Source organism: the organism of the source record quoted next, unplaced genomic scaffold (assembly GCF_019419815.1).
Source record: "Pyrus x bretschneideri cultivar Hongxiangsu unplaced genomic scaffold, Pyrus_bretschneideri_v1 Contig25, whole genome shotgun sequence".
Lineage (NCBI taxonomy): Eukaryota > Viridiplantae > Streptophyta > Magnoliopsida > Rosales > Rosaceae > Pyrus > Pyrus x bretschneideri.
Window position 1 is genome coordinate 4,657,865 of NW_025999557.1, and position 14,883 is coordinate 4,672,747.

The 14,883-nt window shown below is 37.9% G+C and overlaps 1 protein-coding gene across 1 annotated transcript; it reads left to right on the forward strand.

Annotated features, from left to right (window-relative positions):
- The first annotated feature begins 9,222 nt into the window (after positions 1–9,222).
- LOC125478575 (RNA demethylase ALKBH10B-like) lies at positions 9,223–14,381 on the forward strand. Its single transcript, XM_048586861.1, has 7 exons — positions 9,223–9,931; positions 12,176–12,306; positions 12,427–12,544; positions 12,771–12,872; positions 13,031–13,146; positions 13,322–13,476; positions 13,559–14,381. The coding sequence occupies exons 1-7, from the start codon at positions 9,379–9,381 to the stop codon at positions 14,019–14,021; spliced, it is 1,638 nt and encodes a 545-aa protein (XP_048442818.1). The 5' UTR covers positions 9,223–9,378; the 3' UTR covers positions 14,022–14,381.
- Positions 14,382–14,883: the final 502 nt, after the last annotated feature.

Here is a 14,883-nt window from a genome sequence, read left to right on the forward strand (position 1 = left end):
ATCTGGCCCATAGTATTTATCATCACCTTGGGCCGAGCACATCCTGCTGCTCGGCCCAGCAATAATATTTTGGGCCCAAACAACTTCTAAAACAAATAGCACATCATTTGCACACCATTATTAATTTGGAGAGGGATGCTATACATTTGTCCTCAACAGATATATCAACTTTGAGGTTGGCAATGAGAATCATGCATATATATAAATCTATAATAAATAATATTTTGAATAGAGTTTGAGTTAAATAGCTAGTTGTTAGGAAGAAGGGAAATCAATAAGGATCGTATCCGCACCATAGTGCATAAGCATGATTGTTTTTTTGTTTTTGCGGATTGAATTCGATTCGAATTGGGGACATAATTTTTTTTTTAATGAAACTATATGTAAAGCTCCATTTGCAGTAATAAATAATATTACACAAACTAAAATCAAGCAACAACAACAATGTCTTATGTCTTATCCCACCAAGTGGGGTCGTCAGTATGAATCTTAGAATGTCATTGCGCTCAGTTTTGTATCAAGTCTTCCGTTAGCTCCAAGTACTCCATATCTTTTCTTAGAGTATATTTCTAAGTCTTCCTAGGTCTTCCTCTATCCCTTTTGTCTTGAGCTTTTGTCTCATAATCGTATCTCCTAACCAAAGTATTTGTAAATTTTTTGTTCACGTCTACAAACAAACTAAAATCATAAATTAATAAAATATTTTTATAATCTACCTATACTAGCATGAAAGGAAAAAAAAAAAAAAAAAAGGAATAGAATAGAACAAAGGAGGTAGAAAGCCTAAGATTATCAACTAATACTTTTTTCTTTCGAGCACCTTATATCATAGAGATTTTACAGATCACGAAAAGGAATCGATTTCTTCTTTAACTATCTTTTTCCCAAACCTCACGGCCGTGAGCAAACCACATGATGACATGTTCGATCATTTTAATTGCGTTTTCACAATAAATGGGAAAAAATGCAACCACTTCTGCTACAAGTTTAAATGGTCCACGTTACATATGTGTGAGTTCTGTGCATCTTCCTCCTCCACCATCCAAATTTAACAAAAAGTAGTACTTGTCACAAGCTCAAACACGTTCGAAGTAAAGGGGTGGTCTCATTTTTTGGATGAATACAAAGATTCTTTTATATCTTCATGGTGTCCTAGGACCATATAGGCTAGGGTGGGCGGGTTCTAACCCAATTGCGTTTATGAAAAACAAAATTGCTAATTTACTGGAAATTCGTCTCATTCAACGAAAATAAGACAATCTCACCTAAGCAAAAGTTAGCCAATTACATCAAAGCAGCTCCCAAAACGACTCCAATCAATAAATGGGAGGATTCGGGAAAAAAGAAATTATAACCCACCTTTGAGAAAATTTCAGGAATCCGCCTTTCTGGGTAAGATCCATACTATAGGTACATAAGATCAATCTTCGACTAAATGCCATAATTATAATTTTAAAATGTGGAATATATGTAGTAACCACTTACATAGTATTATCAATGTATTCATCCAGCTGTTTGACCTAAACTCTCAGATATTGGAGCATAAGTAACTAAAGTTCTCATGCTTGAAATGTCACATCCCAAATGGAACCCTAAAAGTTGGCATGCACAGTGAACACGTAAGTACATATACGAAATCGATATATAGATTTTTGTCCTTATTGATCATCAGGATAATTGGTTCCCTCTAACTAAGTATATGCTAAATTATATATACATAAATATCAAGATGACTCTTTCAAAAGTGAGACTCTTCATAGACTCTCTGTTACCTCACGTTTCTGACACAGTGTTATAATGTAGCATGTGAATTGACGTTAAATTGTGAAGTAATATAGAGTCCATGAAGAATCATACTCTGATAGATGTCGTTTAGCATTTCTCTTATATATAATATTGATATAGACTGATGTTCATCGTAGAAGGAATACATGCATGTAGAGTTTCTATTGGTACATGAAGTTTAGAAGATAACAAATTGCGTGAAAGTTAGAAATTGAATTTTGACTTTTCTACAAAGTGCTTTTGTGGGTCTCCATCCAAATGGTACACTTTCTTGGACATCCATTTTACATGGACCTCTCAAGTCTCGTGTGCACCTTCGATTTTGAGCTGAGAAGGCAAATGGAATCATGGCTTTTTTCCCCACTATAAAGTTTAAGCTTAGGCTTGGATTCCTTGCAAAACTTGGCCACGTAGAGTTATTTTAATTTTATAACAATTCTGCCATTTTACGAAAAAGATTTACATGTCACAAGTGCATTGTTATTATAATTTTTTGTCAATAATAAAATATAATTGTATTTTTTTTATGTAACATTGACATAAACAATAATATTATACATATATCCAATGGTGAATTTAAGAAAAACTATTTGGAGAGTCACATGTAAAGTTCACGAACATTTCTTAGATATATTTTTAGAAATATTATCTAGCCAAAATGATGCCCACACTTCAAAGGGCTACACCCAAATTATCCTTAGAAATTTACTGGAATTCGAAATATCAACTGCCTCCCTGCCCGTTAGTGAGTCTGCCACTACACATGCTATATAAATTACTCTCAATTGACAGAATCTAATAAAGGTTAAAGCCCTTTAAATTTAATTTATTCACTGTTAATTTGCTTAAAGGAGGCGAAGACGTTGTCATTCCTTTTCGAAACAAGAGCTTTGTATCCTAATTGGAAGATTAAAAGCGTAATTTTATTCATTTGCCATACTATCAAGGAAAGTGACAGGTATGTATAGATATTTATACCCAAATTGGATTCTCTAACCCTTTTTTAAACACATAAAGTGCACAGGTGACACGACTAAAAATGCTCTTGTTAAAAAGATGTATACCTTATACCGTAGAAAAATATATATATAATAGAATTCGTTTGGAAGTTCTTTTCAATTGACTGAAATCTTTTCAAAGTAAATGTTTTTAGGTTCCAAAAGCACTTAAAGTGATTCTTCATGATTCACTTGCATTTTTACTAGAGATTGGTTCCAAAAACATTTTCATCAAAAATGTTTTCAGCCATTTTGAAAGCACTTTCAAATAAGTTCTTATACTTTTTATATGTTGGAGAAAAAATTTCAAATAAAACACAGAATAAAATTTTGTTAACTAATTTAACAAAGATGTTTTTGTGGCAAAAAAGATGTGAGGTGTTTTAGTATCGTTCATTTATATACGACATTACTTAATAGATATTGATTGTACGAATTAATATCTAAGATCTTAAGTCATATATATTCTCTGGAGGACGAATTCAAGTAGTGGCTTGGATGATCATCTCGTCCTCACTCCCTCCTCTCCCTCACGTGTTTTTTTTTTTAGTTTCACGGCTTAGTTTTGCATTCATGACTGATCCCTAGCATCGTATATTCTAATTTTCAATTATGATAACATTAGAATATCAATTAAAGACCACATAATTAAGTTTGAAATTAAATCTACATTGCGTACTAAAACAAAAATGGGATATGTTCTCATGTGAATGTAATGTCAATCAAATGTTTTATGTGCATTATAGTTGGTATCTCTCTGTATTCTGTAAACATAAAGATTTAAACTCACATGGATTGACAGGTAAACATCAATTAGCTTATGAAAGAAGCTGCTTATTTTGTTTTCATGCAAAATTAGAGCAACAGGACTGACAGCAAACATTATTGAAGAATAAGAAAGGTTCTGCACTAAAATAATACAAAAAGGGGAAAAGCAATAAGCCGATTGCTTTGCAAGTGGCTTTTTTTATGAGCAGTTTAGCCAGCCAGCCGGCTTGGTTTGGCAGTCCACTACTGTCTTTTATGGTGGTGGATAGTGGCAACTGCTGAGAATCTATCGACCATCCATCCATGTCTTCCGTGGAGAGTGGAGTCTGTGGACACAACAAAGAAGAAGGCACAAACTGCTAACCCTAAAACTTTAAGGCACCGCTCTACACTCTCGGAACCACACAACTTTCCTTCCTTGTCTACAAGCCAACAATGGAGCTCTCTCATTGGACCCTACCACCCAAAAACGAACTTTGCCGATTACGGGGCTGCTGCCCTACACCACATATATGGCATTTTCTGGGTCGTCTTGTCGTAAAATTTGTTATGCCTACTTATAGTGATGTCAAATAGCATTATGGGCAAAACCACCTCTTGTGTTTATATTTTGTTTTTTTTTTTTTTTTTTCGATAGATGCATCAACACATCTTTGTTTTTTTTTTTTTTTCTTCTAAAGCTTAAATAAATATAGTTAGTTGAGAGTATTCAATCTTGTATCCGAGCTCTTAATAAATTCGGTTTTCCCTTTGGGACCATGAAAATTTTTCAAGGCCGGGCAAAGGTGGATCATAAAACCCGTACTTCAGAAGCCTGGTCTTGGAATCAACAGCTTCGATCGAATGGAGTTGCTCTTGGTGTGGTCCGAAAAGGTAGGCAAAGTCTGGTGATTTCGTTGAAATCGACCATTCTTGTTCCACAAGACATGAAAACTTGATACGACGAGGATCAGACAGGTTTCCTATATTCTTGGAGATTCCTACAATCTACGAATTGACGTACGCCATAAGAAATCACACTCCTAAGAGGAAACAATATCCAATCTTGTTCTCTTGGATTCTCTTGGTTTAATACGGATTTCACATCCTAAAAGGTCTCTCTCCCAACTAGTATAAATATCCCCGTCTAAAGCATGATTCTGGTAACGTAATTCACTAGTACAATGCATATTCTTTCCTTATTCTCTTGCCGGCCACTGATTGAGTCTTAGTATTGCTTTACTAACTTAACCGTTTGGAGAGCTTTTGGTTGGCACCACACCGGTACCCAAGACCAGTCCGATCATGGTTATTCGCTTTCTTATAGGTTACTGGAGTTGCACAGATTTTTGGTGTGCAATGGTGCATGAATTTGGTTCAACATCCCTTCTTGAATATTGCTAGTACATCAAAACAAAGTCTTAAAACAAAAAACTCACTAAACAATTTAGTCCAAAACTCACTAGAAGTTACCTCAATAGTTATATGACCATTAAACTAACATTAGGTTAATGAATTTTCGTTGTGAATGATCCCATCAAAGCTTTAGTACTATAGCATGCTACTTGAGCTAACCTTGATGTATTTTATGAACAAATGATCTCATCAAATAAAGTCAACGTATCTTGCTCTTTTTCCCTTAGACCGGGTTGAAAGCCCCTGCAAGGTTTTTATCAAGACCTATTTAAGCATGCTATCCTCAGCTTGTACGCTTTTATTTTACATCAATAAATATCGTACTTCTATAAAATAAAAAAAAAGCCGAAATAGATTAAAAGTGTTACATATATGGAATTCTTAGAAAATTACAATACACATAACTTAGTTAATGATTAAAATGACCGATCGAGCAAATCGATTACTTGGTACAATTCATTAATCGAGTAACTGCCCTTCAGGCGAAATAACTTATTAATAGTTACACGAATGCAGTGCGCTAATTAGTAATGACCGTTAATCTGTTAATATTCTTTTATTTTTGGACAGTTTACGAATTAAATGATCAGATCAAATATATGATTGTATAATATGATTAGATTGATTATATTACTCGAATAGTTACTTGCATATATTTTAGCCAACGTTATGATCGTTAGTTAGATCATATTAATTAGATTCAATGTTAGATATTTAAATTAAATAATTCCTAAAAACAAAGAGAAGATCTGTACGGACAAGATATCCAGCAACAAGAAAAAAGAAAAAAAATTGAATTGAAGAACGCTCCGAATATTTGACGATTTTGAATGTGTCGATATCAATGGTGAGCTTAAAATCCGCACTCGGCATGAGAGGGCAGTTAAGCATCAATAATATAATATACTTTGGATTCTTTGAATTAAATCATAAACTAATACGCTTCTGCAATACATATTAAGAGATTATTGAAAAATTCACCCAATATTTAATTTGATAAAACTGTAATTAAGAACTTGGTTATAATATAAGGCTGAGTTCACATCCAAATTACCAAGTTAGGACATTGGTACCATATAAAAATATTAGACGGTTCATGAGTAATACAATTCCAAAGTTTATGGAAAAATAATGACAAAAGTAGTAGATGAAAATGCAGAAAAATTGGAAATGTAAATGGCCAAAGCGATTTTATAAACTTACCATATATGCGTTTGCTTGGAAGTGTTTTTAAAATAACTGAAATTGTTTTTAATGAAATTGATTTTGAGTTCCAAAAGTGACACGCCCGGACCAAGACCAAGACGTGCTGGCCGTCACACACTTTATATGTTTTTTTTTTATTAGGAAGCACATATCTTGTGCTTATTGCAGGAAGCACATATCTTGTGCTTCTTGCATGAAGTATTTATCTTACAGGAAGTGTCACATCCCGGTCCAGGGTGGATCACTTTCCGGGCCCGCTCCACCACCGTAGCACGATATTGTCCGCTTTGGGCTTACCATTCCCTCACGGTTTTGTTTTTGGGAACTCACGAGCAACTTCCCAGTGGGTCACCCATCATGGGATTGCTCTAGCCCCATTCTCGCTTAACTTCGGAGTTCCTACGGAACCCGAAGCCAGTGAGCTCCCAAAAGACCTCGTGCTAAGTAGGGATGAGAATATACATTTAAGGATCACTCCCCTGGGCGATGTGGGATGTCACAATCCACCCAACTTTCCGGGCCCGCTCCACCACCGTAGCACGATATTGTCCGCTTTGGGCTTACCATTCCCTCACGGTTTTGTTTTTGGGAACTCACGAGCAACTTCCCAGTGGGTCACCCATCATGGGATTGCTCTAGCCCCATTCTCGCTTAACTTCGGAGTTCCTACGGAACCCGAAGCCAGTGAGCTCCCAAAAGGCCTCGTACTAAGTAGGGATGAGAATATACATTTAAGGATCACTCCCCTGGGCGATGTGGGATGTCACAATCCACCCAACTTTCCGGGCCCGCTCCACTACCGTAGCACGATATTGTCCGCTTTGGGCTTACCATGCCCTCATGGTTTTGTTTTTGGGAACTCACGAGCAACTTCCCAGTGGGTTACCCATCATGGGATTGCTCTAGCCCCCTTCTCACTTAACTTCGGAGTTCCTATGGAACCTGAAGCCAGTGAGCTCCCAAAAGGCCTCGTGCTAGGTAGAGATGAGAATATACATTTAAGGATCACTCCCCTGGGCGATGTGGGATGTCACAATCCACCCTCCTTAGGGGCTCGACGTCCTCGTCGGCACACCACAGACAGGGTTAGGCTCTGATACCAATTGTCACATCCCGGCCCGGAGCAGATCACTTCCCGGGCCCGCTCCACCACCGTAGCACGATATTGTCCGCTTTGGGCTTACCATTCCCTCACGGTTTTGTTTTTGGGAACTCATGAGCAACTTCCCAGTGGTTCACCCATCATGGGATTGCTCTAGCCCCCTTCTCGCTTAACTTCGGAGTTCCTACGGAACCTGAAGCCAGTGAGCTCCCAAAAGGCTTCGTGCTAAGTAGGGATGAGAATATACGTTTAAGGATCACTCCCCTGGGCGATGTGGAATGTCACAATCCACCCAACTTTCCGGGCCCGCTCCACCACCGTAGCACGATATTGTCCGCTTTGGGCTTACCATTCCCTCACGGTTTTGTTTTTGGGAACTCACGAGTAACTTCCCAGTGGGTCACCCATCATGGGATTGCTCTAGCCCCCTTCTCGCTTAACTTCGGAGTTCCTATGGAACCTGAAGCCAGTGAGCTCCCAAAAGGACTCGTGCTAGGTAGAGATGAGAATATACATTTAAGGATCACTCCCCTGGGCGATGTGGGATGTCACAGGAAGCACTTAAAGTGCTTTTCCAAAATTCCTTTTAATTTTTATTAAGAATTGGTTTAAAAAATATTATCATCAAAAGTATTTTCAATCATTTTAAAAGCTTTTCTAAATGAGATATGTTTTCATAGACGTTTCAAACCCTAACCTAGTTTGCTTTTTTTTACATTATCGTATCGATCGTCACCATTAGACTAGTGTCACCATTAGACTAGTGTTACTTACCAATTTTGACGCGAGTTTTACAACGATAAAAAGCGCCATAATAAAATTACGCTATCGTAACTTTGGATTCTTTGAATTAAATCATAAACTAATACGCGCTTCTGCAATACATGTTAAGAGATTATTGAAAAATCCACCCAATATTTAATTTGATAAAACTGTAATTATGAACTTGGTTAGAATATAAGTCTGAGTTGGACATTGGTACCGTATAAAAATATTAGACGGTTCATGAGTAATACAATTCCAAAGTTTATGGAAAAATAATGACAAAAACAGTAGATGAAAATGCAGAAAAATTGGAAATGTAAATGGCCAAAGCGGCTTTATGAACTTATCATATATGCGCTTGTTTAAAAGTGCTTTTAAAATAATTGAATTTGTTTTTAGTGAAATTGATTTTGAATTTCAAAGGCACTTTAAATGTTTTTTTTAAAAAGAATCACATATTTTGTGCTCCCTGCAGAAAGTACTTAAAGTGTTTTTTCAAAATTCATTTTGATTTTTATTAAGGATTTGTTTAAAAAGCATTGTCATCAAAAATATTTTCAATCATTTTAAAAGCCTTTTCAAATAAGATATGTTTTGTTAGACGTTTTGAACCCCAACCTAGTCTGCTTTTTTTTTACATTATCGTATCGATCATCACCATTAAACTAATGTTACTTACCAATTTTGACACGAGTTTTACAATGATAAAAAATACCATAATAAAATTACGCTACCGTAACCGAACTAATTACAACAAAGGACTACAAATATATTGATTCGAATCAAATTTAAAACCTCTTAAATAAAACGAAAACAAGTACTATTAAATCAGCTAATCGCTCGATGTCTTGGATTTATCTATACGGTCCAAAAATGAAAAGTAGAAAGCCTTTTTCTTATACATGTACACTGGTGCACATGAAAATCCCCGCCAGCCAAATATTGCACGTGCCATAAACCTAATTCACTCAGAGCAAGGGTATATTTATAATTTTACCTCTACTTACCCCGCGTCCCCGCCTCTGCAGTCGGCCAACTGTGCCCTAACTATCGTTCCACCCATTTTAGCCAACAACCCCAAAATAGTGCCACGTATACCACCTCGAAATTGCCACATCAACCGGTGGTCCCCACCGACACAGACATTGCCACTCTCACTCTTTCTCCGGAGTATATATAGAGTCCCCACCCAAAGCCCTCCATGTGAAATTTTCTTCCGCCTCCTTCTCTACTCTCTTTCCTCTCCCTCCTCCTCAAATCTCCCGAGTGTCAGAGAGGAACGCCGGAAAAATACCGGAATTCGGTTCGGAGTGTGTAAAAAAGAGAAGGGAATTGATTTCGAGATTAACGGTGACATAGATGTCGATGGCGGTTGGGCCAGCGGTGTCGCCGACTGATGGAGCCGCCCCGGTGCTGGGACCCGCAATGATGCCGAGGCCGGCTCCGGTGACGGTGGTATCAGACGCCGTGGCGAAGGACGCCATTATTGGTTGGTACAAAGGAGAGTTTGCGGCGGCAAACGCGATCATCGACGCCCTCTGTGGGCACCTGACTCAGCTCAGCGGAGGAGGTGACGAGTACGCCTCCGTTTTCGCGGCGATACACCGAAGGAGGATCAATTGGATCCCGGTGCTCCAGATGCAGAAGTACCACTCCATTGCCGATGTGATGGTGGAGCTCCGAAACGTCGGGTCGAAGAAGGTGGAGATGGAGGACCAGAAGGCCTGCGTAGAGAACGGCAACGTTTCGAGAACAGAGGAAAATTGCAAGAGCGAGGAGGTTAAATCGTGTTTGGACGAAGAGAAAGTGAAGGAAAGTGACGAGAAAGTGGCGGAGAGTAATGGAATTCGCGCCGCCGCCGACGAGGTAGCCGATGAGGAGGCTTCGCCGGATAGCGAGATTACTGATGCAGGTAAATAATCTGATTCATTTCCTCCACGGTTGAATTTTTAATATTAAATTCTGAAATTTGATATGAATCGAATTCGATTTTTTGATAAATTTTTAATCGGGATTCAGTTGTGTTTGAAATTCCAATTTAAGCTACGTAGCTGTAGCTGAGAAAGTTCTATTTTTCTGGTTTTACGAAGCGTTAGGTCCGTTTGGTTAGTGAGAAAAAAAGAAAAGAAAAGAAATAAACTTGTTTGGAATCTAAAGGGCTTTTCCTCTCCTGTTTGGTATCCGAGAAAATAAAATATAATTTTATTAGATATTTTTGTGATTACAAAAAGATATATTATTTTAATTATAAGGAAAACTACTTTTTTTTTTTTGTCCATTATTTTAGGAGCAACATGTTTTTCATTCCCCCAGATCCGTGATTCAAGACTTATTTTTGGAAATAGGTAAAATTCAAAACGTCGCTTTCCATTTCCTCTACTTGGAGATTGAAAACCCTGTTTTCCATTTTCTCTGCTTTGAATTCAACGTTGCGTTTTTTTACGTTTAAGAAAACGTTCAGGAGATTGTCTTAATGTGAGATTTTTGTAAGATTGTCAACTACTACATATTTTGGTACAGTATTTTATAATATTATCACAAAAATTATGTCAAAAATAAAGGTGGCAGGAGAGTCAGATTTTTAATAGAGTCTGTTTGTTTATGCTTCTAATTTTCCGGCTTAACTAATCTCTCTTTATTATTAATTATATCTTTTTAATTTCCAAAAAAAAAAAAAATTAATTTGAAGAAATTAAAAATTAAAAGGTAAAAAAATAATTTAGTGTGGCTGGAATCGTTTTCCCGAGGTTTTAGCGGGGATTTCAGATTTTCGAGGTGGTGTGGTGAAGGAAAAAGTTTGGATGCAACCGGTGTGAGAGTTAGTTGGGCGCTCGAGAAGCGTGCCGTTTGATTTCAAGGGTAGGCGGCGCCTGATCATAGCCGCTGACGTCACGGGTTGCGTTTGGTTTGTTGGTTCAATCTGGGTTGGCAGGTGCTCTTTGACAAAAGTTTGGGTGGTCATCCCAACATTAAAATTAATTATTATGGTGTGGGGCCCAGCTTGCTATGGGCCCGGCTAGGTTGATAATACCGAGTTTCGGGGCAAGCCAGGGGTTAAGTTGGCAATGAATTGCGTTTGGGTTTAGCATTTTAATTTTTACGAAAACTAATAAAATGAATTTGAAAATTTTGAGTTTTAATCAAAATAACAAAAAGTGTTAAGTGAATAGTACCATGAGTGATTTTTTAAAGTAAAATTGTCATTTTTCCTTAAAGTAAACGGTACCGAAAGTATTTCGTTAAAATTCTCTTTAATTTTTGTTTATGATTGTGCCAATTTACTTTTGATTAACACACAAAACGATATGAAATAGTAATGTAATACTACATGTACCCACTTGTACCCTTTTTTTTATTTATTTGGACATACCAACTAGATTCGACGTGTGTTAATCTGCACACCTCGTTCCTATATTCGTATAAGTTTCGAGTAGTGTATCATGCTGCCGAATTACCAACCGGCTGGGGTATCATTATGTTTGGACAGCCGGATCAGCTGTTTAAGGTTCCGATATTCTCTATGCTTATACTGTTTAATTGTTTGTTACTGTGTCCGGCCTATTTGGTTGTGCGCGGTGAGTAGGGATAGCTTTTGCTTTTTGTAAAAGCACTTATGAGCGGCAGGTGGAAGCATTGGCATATTGGGAATAAAATGCCCATATCTCCATTTTTATGTTTTAGAAATTGTGATGAAGATTTACATTCCACAAATGCATCATCTGAAGCTTATTCAAAATTTTATGTACCTCCTAATTCACAGTACTTAACAGTTAAATCGATATGTAGAGAAGATTATGCATAATTTACGATATTGACAGTAAAAAAACACTCTTGTTCTGTTCTGTTTCAAAAGGATTGCGTACAATACATGCTTATCAGTGATTTATTGCAAATCCAATGTTCGTAGACTCGGATTTGATAGAAACTTTGCATCATTTCTGTATGATAGCTATTTTGGCATAGTTCGATAAATGCTAGTTCGTTAATTATACTCTAGCTGACTTCGGTACAATATAACCAACTGTTTTTTGGATCAGTCGACAGGCTATTGTTTATCGGTTATCCATCAGATTAACATAGATTTTTGCTAGTGAACTCATTTGATTATAGAATGCATTCTTTTTAACGATTTGATTACCTTCTGCTTTTACTGCAGGTTCACAAGAAGCGCAGCTCAATTCAGTAAACGAGGAAATATGCTCTAATCATGATGAGTGTGAGGCACGTCGTACCCAGATCAAATTGACTAAAGGTTTCTCAGCAAAGGAGTCGGTCAAAGGGCATATGGTGAGTTCTTCCTCAATCTAATGTCACTCGTAAGATAGAAGTCAAAGAGTTGATATGCTGTATATTCTGGTAAAAAAAATCAGGTAGTTATTACTGACTAGCAGATGACCGCACTGGCAGGTGAATGTTGTGAAAGGGTTGAAGCTATATGAGGACATATTCGCTGACACTGAGCTCTGCAAATTGACTGACCTTGTAAATGATCTCCACGCGGCTGGAATTAATGGAGAGCTCTCAGGTAAAGGAACCCTTGTCTCATCCTGGGTTGTATCTTATTTTGGTCTCATATATTGTTCTATTACGTCGTTTTGTGTAATGGAGATAATTGTAGTAATTCATTTGTTCTTAAAAAAATTGGCTTCCGAAGTTTGAATGCGAAACTTTCCATGTAGCTTTATTGAGGCTAACTCGTTTTTTTTAACATAGGAAAGGCTACTATAAGTTATCTTCTTGATTGAATACAGGCGAGACCTTCATTTTGTTCAACAAGCAGGTTAAGGGAAACAGGAGAGAGCTTATTCAGTTTGGCGTTCCAATTTTCGGGCAGATCAAGGAGGATACTACAAGTAATAACCGAAACTAGTAATGCATACTTCAACTATTTTATATGTCATTTAGTTTAGTTTGTCAAATTTTGGACAATGTCTTATTATCAGCGATTCATTTCTATGCATTGCATACTAAATACCGAAACTAACTTTAATTTGTTTTCTTGTGTTTATAGGCAATATAGTGCCGATTCCAGCTCTTCTCGAAGATGTGATTGATCACTTTGTACTATGGCAGCTAATTCCGGAGTATAAACGACCGAATGGTTGCATGATCAACTTCTTTGAGGAGGTATTCTATGTTTTGCTTGCTGCATTGTCATGATACCGCCTGTGTTATTGTTTACTAGAACATAGCTGCAAAGAGGGCGCTTCGCGGCATTAGTTTGTGTTATAAGTCTTTGTTTATGCACTTTCTTTTTAATTTAAGAGAGAAACGGTTTTAATTGCAATCATTTATTTTGTAGGGAGAATATTCACAGCCATTCCTGAAACCACCGCATTTGGACCAGCCCATCGCCACTCTTCTCCTCTCTGAATCAGCAATGGCTTTCGGGCGCACCCTTCTGAGCGATAATGATGGGAACTACAAGGGGCCGCTGATGCTATCACTGAAACAAGGGTACGTATTCTTAGTTCTTTCAGCTTGACTTATCTTTTCACGGTGGTTGAAAAGCGCAAACGTTAATGTTTAACTTCTGCAGGTCCCTTTTAGTCATGAGGGGAAACAGTGCTGACATGTCACGACACGTGATGTGTCCATCTCCTAACAGAAGGGTGAGCATCACTTTCTTCAGAGTCCGAGTAGACTCCAACCAGTTCCAGTCGCCCCAAAGTCCAACAAACAATGGTGCCATGACTCTATGGCAACCCGGGATGGTAAGCCCATACACGATGCCAGATGGAGCAGCTCCCAATGGTTACGAGACAATGGATGTGATGCCCAAATGGGGTGTCCTTCGTGCTCCAGTAGTCATGGTAGCCCCCGTTCGTCCTATGGTATTGAGCCCTCAAAAAGTCCCTCAAAGTGGTACAGGGGTTTTCTTGCCCTGGACCATGGGATCAAGAAAACCAGCAAAGCATCTCCCACCTCGCGCCCAAAAGGGACGGCTTATGGCACTCCCTTCCCCTGCAGAGTCCAGTTCTGAGCCCGGCATCAGTGTCTAATGGAAGAACGAAGATCCGAAGTTAGTCAGAGGCAGCCCTGGGTCCAACAACGATATGAATCAGCATAACGTTCACGTTTGCATTTGTGTTCTACACGAGTCTTTTCTTGATGTACAAACAGAGCCTCGGTGCTGTTAGAAGAGTCCGTTTTTTTTTTTCGATTTGTTTTCGCTTCTTTTGTCTCAGTAAGATTAAGGTTGCAGGGGTGATTACAGTACTTTTTTATTGGATGGTGTACGGCCTTCGTAGTTAGTAAGAGTATCAAGTTTGTGGGGTGTGAATTTTAGCTCAAGTAAAAGGAGCTGAATTTTGTATTATGTTATAAGTTTTTCATAGATAGGTTGAATTATTTTGTATTACGTTTTCAGTTTCCGAAAAATGGAGTGATACGTAGTGGTAATATTTTTATACAAGCGATATTTAGGTGAAGTGGATACAAACACACAACTTTCGGTGACAGGATTAATGCACTAAACCACTCAAGTTTTAAGTCTCGTACGAATTCAGAGCCATTACATTGAAACCAAAACGCGAGACTTTCTTTTACAGGAACTGCACCAAGGAGTCAACAGAAGAAGGGGCGTTAGGCGTATAAAAGCTACAAGCATATGCAAATGCAAGAGACTTTCTTTTGGATGAGAGGGAACTGCATATAATTCACATTCAAAACGTGAAAACCGCGCTTCATAAATAGATCTAGCACGTGATTCGGAGTGTCTGTGGTTCGGGAAACCTCCTGATCTTCTACGGACGTGTTTGTCTTTAAATGATGATGTTTGTCGGAGAACTTCTGATTAGAGCATCTCTCACACCGGGTGGAACAAGAGTGAGCAGGTGAGACCGAAACGCAAGAAGTCTCGTG

What these genes read in the sequence shown, in the direction of transcription:
- LOC125478575 (XM_048586861.1), top strand. Translation starts at nt 9,379, where the DNA reads ATGTCGATGGCGGTTGGGCCAGCGGTGTCGCCGACTGATGGAGCCGCC. An exon ending in TAGCGAGATTACTGATGCAG is followed by an intron (nt 9,932 to 12,175) that starts GTAAATAATCTG and finishes CTTTTACTGCAG; the next exon opens with GTTCACAAGAAGCGCAGCTC. An exon ending in GATCAAGGAGGATACTACAA is followed by an intron (nt 12,873 to 13,030) that starts GTAATAACCGAA and finishes TTGTGTTTATAG; the next exon opens with GCAATATAGTGCCGATTCCA.